The sequence below is a fragment of the Physella acuta genome, unplaced genomic scaffold (assembly GCF_028476545.2).
Source record: "Physella acuta isolate Inbredline_101_S28 unplaced genomic scaffold, ASM2847654v3 ptg001889l, whole genome shotgun sequence".
In the NCBI taxonomy this organism is placed as follows: domain Eukaryota; kingdom Metazoa; phylum Mollusca; class Gastropoda; family Physidae; genus Physella; species Physella acuta.
Window position 1 is genome coordinate 135,215 of NW_026733394.1, and position 17,859 is coordinate 153,073.

Genomic DNA, 17,859 nt, shown 5'->3' on the forward strand with positions numbered 1-17,859 from the left:
GGGTCAAATTTTGTTTTTACATATTTAAAAGTTAGTGAATCTAGAGAGAATCTAGAGAGAATTTTGCTTTTACAAGCTTTTATTTAACTTGCTTCCTCTGTCTGTCGACAGTCTGTCTAGATCGAAACGCCCGAGCGAAATTTCGGGTTCTTCTAACTAACAGATTAGGTTCAAAGTTGGCCCGTGAAGACAATGCAATCTGGCATTAAACTTGACATCATTGGATGCCTAATTAATTTTTTGAACGAATTAAAATTTTGTCCAAATTAGTAGGCTGTCTTATCCAACTATTCCGCACTATTATACGCGCGTCATCATGGTTATTATGTGCGCAAGTTTTTTTTACTCATGCAGCTCCATTGTAAATATAATAAATCGGGAGTGATTTCCCCTAAACTTTCTCGAATATGCTTATATAACACTACAGGAGATAAAGACATGATTTGTAATTAATTTTTAATTACTTAAACTTTTTAAAATAGAATAGAATCACGTAGAAAAAAAGAATTGCGCACCAAGTTAATAGCAAGAAATATGTGTATAAAAGTGCGGACTATTATTAGTACTTTATAAACTCACATGCGTTTTGAAATAGCAAAATTTACTACTTTTAGTTAACGGATATTACTCAAATTTGAAAGAAGGCTGAGAATTAGATCTTTTACTGCTATGTGAAATTTCATGTATCTATCTGAAACAGTACTCAAGTTATAGGCTTTTGGAAAATTGAAAGTAGAATAAGTCCCATTTTCCGTTTATCGGAAATCGCTGAAAAGATGACAAAGAACTACAAGTTTGAAATAATACTTATATATGAAATTTCATCAACCTAGCTGTAACGGTACCCAAGTTATCGTGTTCACAGAAACACATACACATATATACACACATACACATACACACACAGACGGACCAAATTGTAAAACTATGTTTTTTCCGACTAAGGGAGGTGTAAAACGATTTTTTTAGCATGATTAAACATTTTCCTCTATACTTCGTATACGAGAAAGTAAAAATGCAAACACAATAGTTAACTTAGGAGGTGCGCATTTTAAGTTTTGGTATTTCCGGCCCAATTTAAACATTAACTAAACGTACATTTTGTTGACGATACTTCTTGAAAAAATTAGTTAGACATACACAAATGTTGGTCTATTTCTAGTTTCTATTTGCCTCTGTTTGTAGTCAATGGATTGTTTAATGTTCCTTTCGGAAATCTAATTAAGGCACAAATGGATAAAGTTCTGGTTCTTTCAACACTTCTCATTTGTATGGTTTACTTACCAGGTAGTCAAACGGTTCTAAATGTTTTAGTATGTTGATGTAAAACACAGATAATTTTAACAAACCGATTAATTGTTATAACAAATTTAGTAGGACAATACTTCATACACATACACATACATATATACACTCATAAATGTGTGTTTGATAGAAATATAATGCTATTCTTACAATTTTAAAAAGAATTTGTAGTTTCGATATCAAAATGGTTGTGCTCTATCTCAAATACTAACACTAAGCTAGTGACATCCTGGTATACTCATCACCTCTATCCCACATCAAATAGCATATACAGTAAAATGTGTTAGCCATGATATAGACTGGCGGCTTTACTTACTTAACAATTTAGTAATCCAACCGTTTAGTAAAAACCACAAAGATAACCGAAGATGAGATACAAACGGCGACAACAAGAGTAAAACATGCGATAATCAACAGCTTTTTTCATACGCCGACCACAAGATGGGCGCATCCATTTCAGCTTTATTCTCCTAGTTATTCATCTCTTGATATTCTTTCTTGTTTCAATTAATTTCTTTTAAAAATTTCCGAAAAAGGCATCACTGTAAAAAATGCTTACATGGGAGTGGCATTGTTCTCACTACCCTCCCCCAAGCTACGAACTGTTGTACCATACACAAAGAAATATATACATTTTTAACGGAAAAGCCAAGATATGTGATATTTTAAAAGTATCAGTTTTTTTTAAATGCAGATTACGTCTTAAAATATCAAAATTTTAAAAGTTTAACTTACAGCTAATATAAAGAAAACAGATCTAGTTATTTTAATTATTGCTAAGTCATAATCATGAAAAATATTTGTTCTACAGATACACTAAACTGCATACCAAGATTTCCTATGGAAATCGAAGGGTTTGAGAAAGATTGTGTCAATTATAGTTGCCGCTACACCGGGAGAATTTTAGGGCACGTTGACATCTATAGAGAGAATTTAACTTATGCCGTGGTGGAATACGCATCGACGTTAAGTCTTTTTTATTGTCAAGGAATGAAGGGCTGCTCTGATGACACGTATAATTGGGTACCGGTTAGTTTCGTTAAAATATTTTTACATTTTTAAAAGCTCATTACGTGAATAAAATGATATTATAATTTTGGAACTGTATTTCGGATCATTACTTTGTTAACTTCAATAGGTAGGGTTTAAAGAGCTATTCTGGCGATATATTTCAATCACCAGAAAATATTCACCTGATACTGAAATGACTAGATGAAAATCATATAAAATTATAAAACCAAGGCGTTTCACTCAGACAAAACAGGATAAAACTAACAAAAGACGTTAGGCAATGAACCGATACACAATAAATAAGCCGGGAGTGATTTCCCCTAAACTTTCTCGAATATTCTTATATAACACTACAGGCGATGGCAACTCGGCAACAATATTTTTAATCCATTTTTTACTTTCTCGTATATAAGAAGTATAGAGAAAGTCTTGTAATCGTTCATTAAAAAAAACGAGATTTTTGCAAATCTCGACGTTTTAGTGCTCCCTGAGTCGGAAAAACATAGTTTTGCAATCTTGTCCGTATGTCTCTTTGTGTAAGTGTGTCTGTGTGTGTGTCTGTTAACAAGATAACTTGAGTACCGTTACAGCTAGGTTGATGAAATGTCATGTATAAGTATTATATCAAAATCGTAGATCTCTTTCAACTTTTGAGCGATTTCCGATAACCGGAAGTGGAACTTTTTCTACTTTGAATTTTTCAAAAGCCTATAACTTGAGTACTTTTTCAGATAGATAAATGAAATTTCACATGTAATTAAAAAAATATAATTCTCTGCCTTATATTAAATTATGAGTAATTTCCGTCGACCGGAAGTAGTGAATTACGCTATTTCCTATTTCTCAAAAATACGCATGTGATTTTATTAAATACTAATAATATTCCGCACTATAGTGCACATTTTATTTGGCGTTCACTTAGTGTGCATTTCTTTTTTCTACAACTTTTTAAAATATAATAGAATCTCGTAGACTAAATTACTACTTCTGGTCAACGGAAGTTATTCAAAATTAGACAGAAGGCATAGAATTAGATGTTTTACTTATATGTGAAATTTCCCGATCGTCTCCAACACACATGAGGCAGAAGAAATAGAGTTTCTTTCAATTACCTTAGCACACGGTATACTACCTCATTGAAGAAAAAATTAAAAACCACGCCCACTATCTCTTCGTGTTATATGATATTTGCACAATACATCAGCTTGTTCATCACTGAAGTTTACCCGCAAATCTCGTAATCTGATCCAGAGCTCGAGTGCCTGGGTCGTCCATGAGTCCACTCAGCTTGAATTGTTAGGCCTACCCCGCTCACGTTAAGGAAAGTAAAGGCTGCTAGGCTTAGAACTGACTATACCATTCATATGCCGAGATCACGAAAACTCTACCTACCGTATTGTCCGTCATTATTTCTTTTTAAAAGTCAGAATGCATTAACTACTACTGACGTTTTAATATACCTTTAATTACAGCTTTGTGATATATTCTGGTTTGACGACCCACTAGATTGTGTAAACTATGACTACTACCCCTGCTTCTGCTCAGGAACGTTTCCCATGAAATTTAAATTTTACCCAATAATTGGAAATGCTTACTACCGGACTGGAAATCTTATCGGCAACCACTACCCAAATCCAGATGATTTCGGCAAAGTATTTGATCCAAGAAATATAACAAGTAGCTATACTTTTAACAGATTTTTTAAAAATATTTTTATATGTAATTTAAATTAAATCGAAACCAATTTGAACTTAATTGTATAATTTGAGACCAGTATACCTCCCTGTCGATTCCCCCTCCCCCACTCCCACGTCTGTCTGTCTCTGCGTGTGTCTGTTTGGCAGAGATAAAATGTGAATAGGATACAAATGAATAATTAGCATGGCTTTGGAGCTACATCATGTTTAAAACCCCGTCTACAGGTGTATGGGATCCGATTGAAAAGTTCCAGGTATTTTTTAAAGGTAAACAATGGGAATTTTCAGTCAACGAAGGCCGCCTATTACATTCAGGTACATGCTTTGTGTATTTTATTTTATTTTATTTTTCTAATCTTTTATTTATATGCTCTACAAGGTAATGATTAAAAAAAAAAAACTTTTAATTCGAAAAAAAAAATCATATTAGCATGGCATCTGCAAGATTGCAATTTAACACTACACATTCATTTGGCACTACCATACTTAGTTAATAACAGTTATTGAGAAATTATTTTTAGTTTCCCCGTCCCCGTCACTTTTTCTAGTAAAAAATTTGACCCCTGGAGTGTCACTTACAAAATCAATTCTTTAAAACAGTTCAGAGATAATATCTTAAACCAATGATCGGAATATCGCGTTGTCAGTTAAAACAACAAATGTTTACGTTCTTCTACAGAGTCTGTTTTCTTGGGAATCGGAGCTCTGTGCACTTTTCTACTAGCCTAGAAACAGCTTGCTTAGAAACAATGACACCCTAATTAAAGGAGGTTGGGTGGTCGTGTTTTCATCGTCGGATCTTTGGTGAAGAAATCGCTAGTATTTAAACTTGCTATCTTCTCTTTTATTGTTGCATTTAGTAATCATTTAATTGAATCTTTTAATAAAATTTTATAAATTAATATATTGTCTAACTCGATTAAATATTAGATATTAGCGCATTGTCATAGGAGGAGAATGTATCTATAAGAAATGGCTGCATTAGAAGTTTGTAAAAAGTAAGCTACAAGAAAGTTTGCCAAAAGTCACAACAAAAATTGTTTTAAACATTTTATAAACATTTCGCTTTGGGGAAATGATTAGAGTTGTATGATATTGTAATGGTGGGTGGGGGAGGGTTAAAATGGGTTAAAAATATGAAGTTATATCATAGTACCACAAAAGACAAAAGAGTATAGAACGTTAAATATATAATTCAAAGAATTCTAATAATACTTATACATCTACTTAGATAGATCTGATAGTATGATAACTAGCCTATCTTTAAACAAAGAAAATATTTCAGTCATGGCGTATATTTATATTTTTTTTTCAAAACAATGAATTTTTAAACATTTATAACATTTTTCAGCCAATCCACTGGGTTAGTAGTAAAACTGGGATATTCATTTAAGTAATAAATAAAATTCATTGTACTGGACACCTTTTTTATCTAATTTCAGTTAATGTAGATGAAACTTTTAGACCATGCTCTTAACTTATAAGGCGTATAATAAATGTTTTTGAACTAATATAAATAAATTATAAGATTTTTTAAAAATAACCTCCGTGTTCTTTTTCTTGATGATGTGAAACTATTGTGCCTAAAAATAAGGGGAACATCTTACACAACCTGTTTCAAATGTTAAAATATGTAAAGGTCTAAAGCTTTCTACTATCCTACAGTACTAGATACAAGAAAGGTGACTGAAACATTTGACTTAAGATATTGGAATCCGGCGCGGTTTCTAAAAAGTGGTATTTAAAAAGCCGTTAACTTTCTTTATCGATAAACGTACACACATAGCAATAGTAAAAACCATGTGCAGCACGCATTTTTCTCCGGATACTTTTGAAAATTGGGGGCAGAGTTTCTTCCAGACATCTCTTCGGGGGGGGGGGGGGGGGGGGGGCAAAGCCCCCCCCGAAAAAATTTTACCGCCCCCCCCCCCCCCCGAACGAAATGAAATTTATATAATTTATATAGAAAATAAATACTTTTAACAGTGTCCGCCCCCCCGAAGAAAGTTTACCGCCCCCCCCCCCCCCCCCCGAAGATTTCAAGTGCCCCCCCGGAGTAAAAAGTCTGGAAGAAACACTGATTGGGGGGGGGGGGGGTAGACTAGCTTTGGCATTGACGTTTCAGTAGTCTATACTCTTGGTAATCGGAAGTTTAAAAAAAAAACATAAAATGTACATAAAAAGTAAAGTAAAGAATCCTCTTTAGACCTAGCCACCCATTAATGTTAGACTAGATAGCTTCATTTTTTGTTTAAGGGCTAGCACAATATAAATGATATAGAAGAAGAAATTCACCGTCCTATAATATGGGAATCTAGCTGTCCGCCATTGGTGATGGGTGTACTGGCGTAACTAGTTGGGGGTGGCATCTGATTCACACACATATAGCCTACAAAGTGACGATGCTACACAACATCATAACCGTCTGTTACTCTATAAAATATCAAACAAATTTGCTTAGGGAGCTAAAATCTACTTGTTATCCAATAAGAAGCAACAACAAAAATTTAAAACCTACAAAGAAAATGGCTAATCTCATCGTTTTTCTTCTCGATTTCAACGTGTTTTTAAGGTAACAAACAAAAATCTTATTTAACGTTTGACCAAGTCTGTCCGTAGCTAGATTTAGGGTGTAAAGGGGAACAACCAAAGAAATACTGAACATCACACGCCAAAAAAAGAGTGACGGGGAAAAGGAAAACAAGTGATTTTTCATAGTTAAACAATTATTTAAGTTTTTTAGAAGAGTTACAGGATGAAAGGAAGCATAACACAATTTTACATCTTTAAGGATTATTGTGGTGTTGTTTTTTTTTCGTGGGTTTCTTCTCTTTTTAGGGGAGGATGGGGGGGGGGGGGGGGGGGAGACACACTTGTTTGACAGGCTTTGCGGTCGTAGCATTATAATGTTCACCTGTTGTGCCACTTGTAAAAATGTCACATCTAACCAGACAATGTTCAAATTAATGTAGGCCTGCTTGCTCCATGCAAAATGAACACGTAAGCAACAGTTTAACGATGGGCAAGTGGTTAAATTTTAGAGCAGACTGTGCGGACAGGCCGTTTTCGCAGCATAAAATCGCAAATCCGGAGGCACCAATACTAGATTACATTTAGACTGTCTGTCGTTTTTTTTTTTTTTTTTTTTTTATTTTATTTACATGTTATAAAAAAGGGAAAGCCTAAATAAATAAGTTCGACGTAATATGCTTCTTCGCGACATACACAATCGTTGGAGCCTAGGTATTTTAACTTTTGATACTGATAGGGCCTAACCAGTTTTAAAAAAGGGAAGCCACTGTGACAACTTTATTGACAATAGCAGACTTCCGTGGGCCTGGCCGTTTTTAAGTTGATTGACTTTTAGATTGCTGACTACTGAGACTGGGGAAGACGCTCTAGATCTAGCTAGATCTAGATCTAGATACTACTCCTAGAATCTAGACTTTGCGTAATGGCAAGGGGGCATAGGTATTTCCACAATCAATATCCTTGCTTAACCAAAAAATTTAACTAACCATAGTATTACGGTAATGGACACGAGCGAGAAAACTCTCAAAGGTATTTGAGAGGTGTATAAATAAATTCATTTAAAAATCATGCACAGCGTAGTTACAATTAATATGGTTATAAAATCCTGTCTATCTGGTTTTTTTCGGACTTTACTAAAGATTGGATGTATTTGATGTTTATAATATTTTCGGTAACTAAATAAAAATTTAAAAAAAAGCAAAAACAATTTGGTTTTCACGTGTAATGGCGACATAAACAATGGCATCCTGCTATTGGATAGGCCGCCATTGATTTTATTGTACACATTGTAAGCTAAAAATAGAAAACTAGGTCATGGGGTTTTAAATTTGCATTATTATTTAAAAACTTGATCTGCAAAGTTTTGTAAACAAATAGTTATCGATCACTAAGTTACTGTACAGCCAATCAATATTTGTCTTACGAAAGTGAAACATCCGGTTATAACTTAGGCTTGATGAAAATAAATAGAAATGTAGCCTTAAACTCAACAAATTATTTTCAAGTTCCCTGGATTTGCAACTTTTATAGCATTTATTCTAAAAATATAAAATTTCTAAATTAATTTTAGGCTTAAGTTTTTATTTTTTATTTTTTTTTACGGTCTAAATCTAAAAAGCACGTTTTTATTCCATGTCAACAACATTGGGGACGGAATCTCGTCAACTCGCTCGCCTCCATTTACCGAGCCGATTACCCCCGCTTCTCAGAAGTAAAATATCCCAAATTTTATTTAAAATTTGTTAGCCTAAGGCCTAAGGCAGGGCCTAAGTCTTAAAGTCAAGTCAATCCTGATTCTTGATTAAAAAAAATTCTTGAATATTCTTAATCTGATAACTAGAAATCTAGATCTAGAGGTCTAACTTGAGTCTAGATTACTAGAGTAGATAACTAGATAGTAACTAGATTCTAGTTAGTTAAGTAGGCCTATAGTAATTAATTAGTAGGCCTATATAATAGTATATATCATTATATCTTCTAGATCAGGGGTTCCCAACCTTTTTTTACTCTAGAGCACATTCTAAAATATCTGTAGGGTGGCGGGCACCACCTATTTTAAATCGACAAACTCCTTCCATAACTTGTCATTTTCCCATAATTTATTTTCTTATAGGCCTAGTCATAATGTATTAATAAATAGTAAACAAAACACATAGGCCTAAATAGTAAATACAAAGAAAACATTTAATTAAAAAAATATAATAAAGTCAATGTGATCTTTGGCATTGCATTTCATTGGCCAGAGCTTCATAGTTAGGAGCGTATGACGATAATCCTGTTAGCAGACAATCATAAAGATGCTCATCGGTGAGTCAAGATCTATATCTTGATTTTTATTAAGTTTAGGTTTGAAAACAATGATTCGCACAAATATGTCGAACCAAAAAATGATTCAAATGGCTCTAGCCGTTCCAGGCTATTGTAAATAGTGCAGTCTGGCAGTTAATAAACCTAGGCAGTCAAAAAAAAAAAATTAAACAGTAACAAATGAATAAAAATAAATCATATTTTAAAATAATGTTTATGAAAAAATTCTGTCTCTATCGAAGTGAGAGGCGGGCACATACGAATCGTTCAGTGGCGGCGGGCACAGGGTTGGGAACCCCTGTTCTAGATCTATCTAGAATCTCGTCTAGTATGTTGCCAATCAAGTCTGGGTGAAAAGTGAAACTGAAAGAGAGTAGAATCTAGAATAATCTAGATCTAGGCCTAATCATCTAGATCTAGTTGCTGGCAAATGTAATACTAATTAGTAATAGTAATGGATTTTTAATATTTTTATTGGTGCTGACATAGCATAGATAGTTTAGAATAGTTTAGATTTATCATCTAGTCTACACCCATTCACATAGGTCTATATAAAATATTTCATCATACATAGCTAAGCTAAATTCTAGATCTATACAGTGGTGACACCTTACTATGCACACTCTTGCAGCCTTACATTTCTAAAATTAGAGCTAGATTCTTTATTAAAAGGGTCAATATGGCCTATTAAAATTTTAGTTTAAATATAAATCACGCTCCCCCATGAAAGCAGCAGTCCATGATAACAGTTTCCAGACGACACTGAAAAGATCAAACAGAACTTGTTACCTCCCCTTAGTTTCAAATTGTTTAAAAACTAAATTAGCTGCCCCAAATAGCCGTCACTAATTCGACCCGGGTCTACTATTGTAAACATTCAGCATGAACCACATTTAATTGTATCATGTTCTTTAATTGAATGTAGATGTCATATCAACATGATTAGTTAAGGCTTGTTTGTTTAAATTTAAATTATAACAAGAAAAAAACAACTTTTCCCCCAAATATTGCTTAGTTGCTTAAAACATTAAGATCCAGAAATACAAGTCATGGAATGTTTACAAAAGTTAAAAAAAACATAATTATGTATTTACGATCACTTAAAATATATTGCCCCTTCATTTGTCGAGCTGTTTGTCATATCTTATCTGCCACTTAGTTACACTTTTCTTATGCTAAGTGCTTTGTTAATTTAAGTCTTTTTAATGGTAGCCAGCCTTTATATTGGTGTCTATTTTCTAATTATAATTTTGTAAAAAAAACTATTAATTACCGTAAAAGATTAATGACTAGATCTACATCCTAAGGAAATCCGTGCAAGAATAGTTATGTTTACAAATATATTGTTTCAAAAGCTGTCAAATAAATACTAATTCTAATATTTTTTTGCTTTTTAAAAAAGTCAAACTATAGTATTCCAATGGCAAACACTACATATTATATTAATTAGCTCACACTTTTTCAAATTTTTTTCCCCAATCTATTTCCAGCAATGGTGCTATACAGAACAATAACTGACTGAATTTTTAAATAAAATAAAATGAGTTCAACACTCACAGTAGGTTTTGAAAATGAAGTCCATAATGTGATGAAGCAGTTGAAGAGCGGTCATGGCTCCAGTCTGTATGGGGCACTTATTATGCTGCGCACTACTCTTATCAAGTCGAGAGCTGCACTGGATAAGCTATTGGAGCTAGGTTTGATAAGGTTGTTAATCAGACTTTTGGAAGATGAAGGAAGGAAACTGAGCCATAATAAGACAATTGACATAGTTATGAGCATCTTAGCCAATCTGTGCATGGAGGAAGACGTCAGAGAAAAGGCATGTATCTTATGTTTAAAAAATGTCACATTTTCCTTTATTTGACTGATTTATTGAAAGACATAGATTAGTTATTTTATTACCTGGTTTGATTCATCTTCATAAGATGGGGAAAGGCGGAGAAGAATAGAATACACTTTTTCTTGGCAATGATATCATTAATTAAAAAACGTATTCAATCCAGTGTTATTGTAAATTTATCACTGGTATCCCAACAATGGTTGACATTTGCTAGGAAACCAGTTTAGAGAAGTCAATGCTGTCTTTATAAATGATCTATGATAAATGTATAATTTTTTTTCCATTTTAGGTCGTAAGTTGTGATGGAATAGGAGTGGTTGGTAAGCATTTTTCAAAGGCTTCTTAAAAAGATTATTTATCAAAATAGCCATCAATTTTACATAGATCATTCAAAACTCAGAAAGATATCCAAAGTAGGTGTCTTTTACACCTAATTCGTTCCCCTCTATATACATTTAGACTACTTAGAAATATTAGTATGTAAGTGTGTTACATCAGCTTTCAGGCTGTTTTTTTTATTCATCTAAAAGATATTATTACATAAAAAGCCAAGTAAACCATGTCTAATGTTTTCAACTTCCAGCCCGTGTGACCCTGGCTTGTGAACAAGAAAGTATTCAAAACAGAGGAGTGAGAGCACTAGCTAATCTGGCCCATGATGGGAAGAACACTGATAGAATTGTTGCTCTGGATGTTCCTATTTTTGTTGCCAAACGCTTGTTGGAGACTGACGATGAGGAGTGTCGTGTTACATTTTGCAGGGCTCTTCGGTTCGTTAATTGTGTTTAACACTTGGTTAAGATTTATCTTTTAATCTTATTGTAGTAGAGTTTGGCAGGATACAACCTCAATATTCCTAGTAATATTTATGCGTCTCATGAGTATGTTTAATAGTAATGCGCTATCTTTGCACAAAGTAAGGTTAAAGAAAAATATTTATCAAATTTTAATGATAGAAATAGTAAAAAGTATTAAGTTAAGTGTCAAAATAGCCTGTAAATGCTATATAAAGCAAATATCTCTACATTCAATATATGAGCTAACATTTATTTAACTTTTAAGTATCTATTTTCAGACAATTTGGACAGACACAAAAGGGACTTGACAAATTAATAGAAGACACCCAAGCTGTTCAGGCATTGGCTGCTTTATTGAAGCTTGACAGCAGGAAGCTGGCAGTTAAGAGTTTACGCATCCTTACAGAATTCTGTGCAAAAAGGTACGTTTTAAAATATGAATTAGTTTTTTATAAACCTAAATTGAATTCAACTTAAATACTGTTAACTACATCTCTAGGAATAATTGTTTTTTTTTCATAATGATCATTTTGAATTAATAAAGTAACAAACAACTATATAATTCTGTTATATAGTTTTTTCACTTATTTTATATCAATGAAATATTTTTTTCAAAGTGATAATGTAATTTAATTTGTCAATTTATTTCAGATGTTGTCCAAATTTTAGCGGGCAGATTCTTGCTGCAAATGTGCTACCAGAACTGGTCCAGTTTGCTGAGGATGAAGACAGTGACATTGCCCACTTCTCATTCTCTCTTGTGTTACAACTGTGTGAGCAGGAACTCATGAGGCCGCCCCTGGGATCAGCTGGAGTCATCCCTCTCCTGGTCAAACACATGGCCAGTGAGAGACATTTTATCAACAAGGTTTCCACATTAAACGCCCTGTGTTTGTGCACCAAGGAGGCAGTCAACAGACACAAAATCTGTGATGCAGGTGGATTGAGCTTGTTTATAACTGCTTTAAGAGGGGATAATGGACAGTTGACGAATGGCAGATTTTCAGTGCTTTACGATAGAATCATAAGCTCTTTAGTGAATTTTGTGTATAATGAAGACTGTTTTGGAAAGTTACTGGAGTGTGGTTTGGTCAGTGTGTTGGTAGAGCACCTTAAGAGATGCTGTAGTCTGGACACAACCCAGACCCATTTAAGGGCTGAGATTGGACAACTTGCTCTTGTCAATGATGGGCAGAAACATCAAGACAGTATTGTGAAGAGTGGGAGAAGTGATCGAGGTGTCAGTGGTTCTAGTACCCTGTGCCTATCACCTGACCTTTGTGATAACGAACAAAAACATTCCAAAGAAGAAATTTTAAGTGCTATTGATGAAGGGAATGAACAATCTGGTATTGAAAATGAAGACCCACTTATTATTGACAGCAGCAAGGCCACAGACAGACAGGGTATGGTAGTTGAAGACAGCACTGACCTGCCTGAACTCCCTGCAGTAGCAGCTTCAGCTTCCAGACACACTTTCAGCATCAACAGCCCAACATACCAGGCAGAGACCTCTTGGAAGCTGGAGGACTACACATCTGGGGTGACATGCAAGGATTTCACAGCAGACCAGGAAACAGCAAGGATGTCCCCATGCAGTTCAGTCCAGTCACCTTACAGCCCTTTGAGCGCTTCTTCTTATTACTCCCCATCCCAGACTTCTCCAGGCCATAGCCTCTCACCCTCTCCTTCCTCACCTTCTTCAAGGTCAGTACACAGCCAGGGCAGCCCGGCTTGGTCGTCGCCCAGCTCTGAAAGACATAGCAACAACTCCAGCTTCAGTCCAGTTCATCACCCATCAGCTTACTGCATGTCCCCTGTCTCACAGTTCAGTCCACTCAGTAACCATAACCCCAGCTCACCTCAGCAGTTTGACGATGAGGCTCCGAGTCCATTGTTTAACTCCCAGATGTCCGTGCTTAGTCAAGCAGTCAGCCAGGAACTCTCCGGCATTGCTTCTAGTGTAGAGGGTGCTGATGGCTCGTCTAAGAATGACAAGCAGACACCAGAAAGCCTGGTGTATTCAGCCTCAGAAGATGATGATGATGACAATAGTGAGGATGAACACATCACAGATTCCTCTGAATTAAGTAAGGCTAAAAGTCATCCAGGTCCATCAAAAACAGTCCTAACTGATCTTTCTGAAACTTCTGGTTTGCCAAATGCTAGAATAGAGGGAAACAGCTCAGAGACATTAGACTTAATCCAAAGCTTTAGTGCTGAACATTCAGAGATGTATTCTCATTCCAAACCAAGTTACAAAAAGCGCAGAAAATTAAACTCTGGAGAGTTTGTTAGCGATGAGGTTAATGTGATGAAACAAGGTGTTGAGATAAGTAAATTGGAGCAGCTGGACAATCCTAATTGTACGCAAGTATCTGCTAGTTGTTTATCCACTGGGGTTGATAAATCTGAAAGTGGTTTGCGAGATTCCGGCCTAACAGGTTGTGAAAAAATTGAATCTAAAATGGACTTGAAATCTGACGCCCATTTTCACACAGATGCGTTTATGTGTGAAGGGAAAGGGAAATCTCCTATGAAAAGACCTAAATCTCAAATACATCTTTCATTTACATCTTCTAGACCTTCAGAGGAAAGCTGTAGAAATTTTACTCCTGAAGGGTGTAAAGAGAGTCCTGTTTCACCACGCAGGTCACCATATCCTGACAAGGGCCCAAAGAATAACGAGACATCAAAAAATGAAAAAGAAAACTCTTTAAAATTAGGAGAACTAAAGTTAAAATCTTCGTCATTAACAACACAGAAACCATCTTCAAAAAATGTGATGACAGCATCTACAGTAAGAAGGCTGCCCAATGAGGAAAACTCTGACTCAAGAATTAAAAAAATTCTTCGAACGAGTGAGTCCAATATTCTAATCCTCCTTTCACGGATATCATTGAAGTCCAACCCAACTAGTTTATTGGCTGATGCCAGTGTCATTGGCTGCCTCCTGAGCTATTTGTCTCAAGCTTCCAATCCTTTCCTACGTTGCTGGAGAGTCCTTGATCGTCTGTGCAGCAATCCACTGAGCTTTGACAAGCTTATTCTTATCCAAGTTCCAGCTTTGATTGTCAGAACTCTGGTGCTAGAACAGGATGGTACCTTCCCTGTCTGTGTGTTTTCTGGTGAATGTAAGAACCAGCCAGGATCAAGTAACAAGATGAACCTCCACAGTTTGCTGCCAATGTCACAGGACTCTGAGAGTTCCCAGACATCAGAGCTGGGCAGGCTGATGGAGCTGGAGTTTGGTGCTGATGCTTACAGCCTCATGTCTTCCAAACACGCTAATTTTAGACAGCATTCTTGTGCGTCTTCAGACAGCCAGACTACTGGTGAGCTAGCGTATGAACCCGGTTGTTCTCGCACAGTGCCAAGGGTGGCATTAGGTCTGAGACTGCTGCGCACCTTGGGGTCTGTGGCCATGTCAAGTTATGGAAATGGTGAAATAAGTCTTGTGCTAAACCGAGGATCCACACAGGACCAGCTGGCTTGTCTAGTGAGTCTACTATACTTGCCTGTTGGCTGGTAAGTTCTTTAGCATTAACTACTTTTTAAAAAATCCCATTTATAAAGTTTTTTCTTTCAAATCTGAAGTAGAGTTCTCTTGTTTTTGTGATCTCAGCATATGAAGGGATAGTGTGGTCAGCGCTATACCTAGTTGCCTTTACTCTCCCTAGTGACTTAGGTACCCATCAGAGCTGGGTGGACTCAGGGACGTTCTACTGACTTGAACCCTGATTTGACCTATAGACTTTTCGGTTAGCAGTGTAACACTTAACCTCTAAGCCACACTTACATACTTTACTAAAATTTATATCAAAATAATTTCACTAGAAGTAGAACAAATTATGTTATCTACGAAATTATTATTTATTATGCCATTTTACATACTTTTTATTTTGAATTATTTCTTAATTTCAGTGGGCATCGACATACTCGCCATCAGTTCATCAGAAAATTTAAACTGTGGGGGAAAATTGTGCCATACTTGTTTGTTCCTGATGCACCAGAAGCAAGGCAGGCCATCGTTACAGCCATCAGTTTGAATCTCCTTTTAGAGAATCCACAAAAAGAAACCAAAAAAATCTATCAACTTCCTGTCTGTCCAGATGCACCCATTGACCCACAGCTAGCAACATTGTCAGTGCATGGGAATACAGTGGAGAATGTAAAAAACTATGAAAAAAATGGACTTCTGAGTAGTTGTGCTTGCTGTTATGGGAATTTCGTAGACAATTATAATGTTTATTTTCTAGTTCATGAAGACAAAATTGTACACAGGCTTGGTGTCAACAGAGATATTATTATGAGAAAATCCAATGTGTTTGCTGCCATGATGGGAGGGTCATATTTAGAGTCTAGTAAAACAGACATTGAGATATTTGATGTCCATTTCAGTGGGTTTGAGTTTGTGGTTCACTATTTACATGGGTGTAGCTCAGGCTGTTCTGTCATAGACTCCATGTCATATGTGAAATTGGCTGAGGCTCAATCTAGAGTTCTGAGTAATGCTGAGATTTCTTCTGGTAAAGATTGTGTTGATAGCAACAGTTGTAAAACTATGCTGAAAGAAAACAAAATTCAAACAAGTACAGAAGGAACATCTATATGCCATGATGAACAGTTTTCTGAAGATTATTCTGAAATGGAAACAGATCAAAATCCAGTGAAATCTGAACATGTTGGGATAAATGACCTTATTCAGTCTCAGGATTCTCTGGACAGTTTAACAATCGAGGACAACCTTGACCATCCCGCTGTTAGCTCCCCTGGGGTAGCTGATGGTGATGAGAAAATGAACATTGTACTTGAGCTGATAGACAAGTGTGCTGAGGTACTCAATGTTGCAGACAGATTCCTATTGACTGAGCTAATCACTTACACCAGTTCCATTCTGTCCCATTCTTGTTTACATCATTATACTTGTGATGTCATTTTTCCCTTGGCCTGTTTTTATAAGCTTGATTCCTTAGCCATTGACTGCCTACGAGAAACATTGATGTCTAATATAACTAGTCAAGAAACATTGTCTATTTATAACAATCTGTGTATAAATGGGTATAAAGAGCAAGCCACTAGAGCTCTTTCCAATCTCTTGACAAATGCTACCAAAGATTAAATTGTTACTGCTATCAACTGCTATGTAGTTTTTTAGTGATTTTTAAAAACTTCACTTCCTAAATCCTGGTCAATATATTCACTTCCTTTATAAATGGGACATGATCATGATGTATTCACTTTTACCACTTGGAGTAATGGTAATCCTTATTTTAATTTCTGCACATACTGGGAGAAAGTGGTGTGCTTCCAAGTGTAAGAACAGCCTTGACCTGTCAGATTCCACATGACCTTCTTCCTGTATATTAGAATGTTTGTTATTACCCCTGCACATACTCAACTAATTTAAGTGATTATCCACTGCTTGCATTTTTTAAACTATAAAATGTGCCCTTATTCCATTTGAATACATTAATAGAGGTTATATAGTACACTATTTATTATTAGTATTGATACATCTACTTCACTATTTTATTGAATGTCAGTCTGCTTAGTCATATATTTTAATTCTGCTGATACTGATTAAAACTGGTCTATTGCTGATAGTAGGCCCTACTGTTTTTCCTGATAAAAGATTGAGAGATGCATTGCTTATGCCTTGAATAAAGTGCTTGACATTCATTTTTACTAGGCCTATAGAATTTTAATAAATAACTCAACTATGTGAAATGTGATTACAGTAGCCCAATAGTTTAAAAAAAAGTAATAACTTGCTTGTATTATGAAATCTGAAAAAGAGAACATTTATTTCAAACGGGTTTTGTCTTTACCTTTATGTCAGCCATGTGTAAGTCTGATGATATACAAGAAATAAAAATATATACAAGTTGTATCAAAATGAGCTTGTGTGTTTACTACATTACAACTGTAAAACAGAAAATAACATAGCTGTGGTCACTATTACTGAAATATCCAGATAAAATTCATGTCTGTCTCTCATTGTTAATTCATATTGATAGGCTTCTGTTCATTTTAATTTTTTTCCATTCATTTTAGGACATTGTAAGGTTGTTTTAGTATGTGGGCCCTACACATATTTTTGTTTTTCCAAGATATATTTTAAAATTGTTTAATTGTACCAGTTAATGTGATCTTGTTTTATCAGTACAGACAAGATTTATTTGTATCATCAGGTTAGCCACTGATGATATGTCTTTATTGTCACAGGATTAACAGACAGACATAAGTTAGATAATAAAAGAAAAGAAAAACCTCATTATAAGTTTTTAAATGCACTAAAATTTAAAAAATTAATAAAACTTGCTTTTTCTATTAAAAGCATTAGTTGTCTAAAAATGTATAGGAG

At 35.1% G+C, this 17,859-nt stretch overlaps 2 protein-coding genes across 2 annotated transcripts; both read left to right on the top strand.

Annotated features, from left to right (window-relative positions):
- Positions 1–1,127: 1,127 nt before the first annotated feature.
- Positions 1,128–5,503, top strand: LOC131931081 (uncharacterized). Its single transcript, XM_059287778.1, has 5 exons — positions 1,128–1,287; positions 2,117–2,334; positions 3,789–3,993; positions 4,239–4,328; positions 4,693–5,503. The coding sequence occupies exons 1-5, from the start codon at positions 1,233–1,235 to the stop codon at positions 4,740–4,742; spliced, it is 618 nt and encodes a 205-aa protein (XP_059143761.1). The 5' UTR covers positions 1,128–1,232; the 3' UTR covers positions 4,743–5,503.
- Positions 5,504–7,345: 1,842 nt separating this feature from the next.
- Positions 7,346–17,611, top strand: LOC131931075 (uncharacterized). Its single transcript, XM_059287767.1, has 7 exons — positions 7,346–7,484; positions 10,343–10,674; positions 10,985–11,015; positions 11,279–11,465; positions 11,771–11,914; positions 12,144–15,020; positions 15,417–17,611. The coding sequence occupies exons 2-7, from the start codon at positions 10,393–10,395 to the stop codon at positions 16,612–16,614; spliced, it is 4,719 nt and encodes a 1,572-aa protein (XP_059143750.1). The 5' UTR covers positions 7,346–7,484; positions 10,343–10,392; the 3' UTR covers positions 16,615–17,611.
- The last annotated feature ends 248 nt before the right edge of the window (positions 17,612–17,859 follow it).

Excerpts from the sequence above, each read along its gene's own strand:
- LOC131931081 (XM_059287778.1), top strand. The coding sequence starts at position 1,233 with ATGGATAAAGTTCTGGTTCTTTCAACACTTCTCATTTGTATGGTTTAC. Across the intron at positions 2,335-3,788 it reads ACACGTATAATTGGGTACCG|CTTTGTGATATATTCTGGTT; the intron begins GTTAGTTTCGTT and ends CTTTAATTACAG. Across the intron at positions 4,329-4,692 it reads AGGCCGCCTATTACATTCAG|AGTCTGTTTTCTTGGGAATC; the intron begins GTACATGCTTTG and ends GTTCTTCTACAG.
- LOC131931075 (XM_059287767.1), top strand. The coding sequence starts at position 10,393 with ATGAGTTCAACACTCACAGTAGGTTTTGAAAATGAAGTCCATAATGTG. Across the intron at positions 11,016-11,278 it reads TGATGGAATAGGAGTGGTTG|CCCGTGTGACCCTGGCTTGT; the intron begins GTAAGCATTTTT and ends TTCAACTTCCAG. Across the intron at positions 15,021-15,416 it reads CTATACTTGCCTGTTGGCTG|TGGGCATCGACATACTCGCC; the intron begins GTAAGTTCTTTA and ends TCTTAATTTCAG.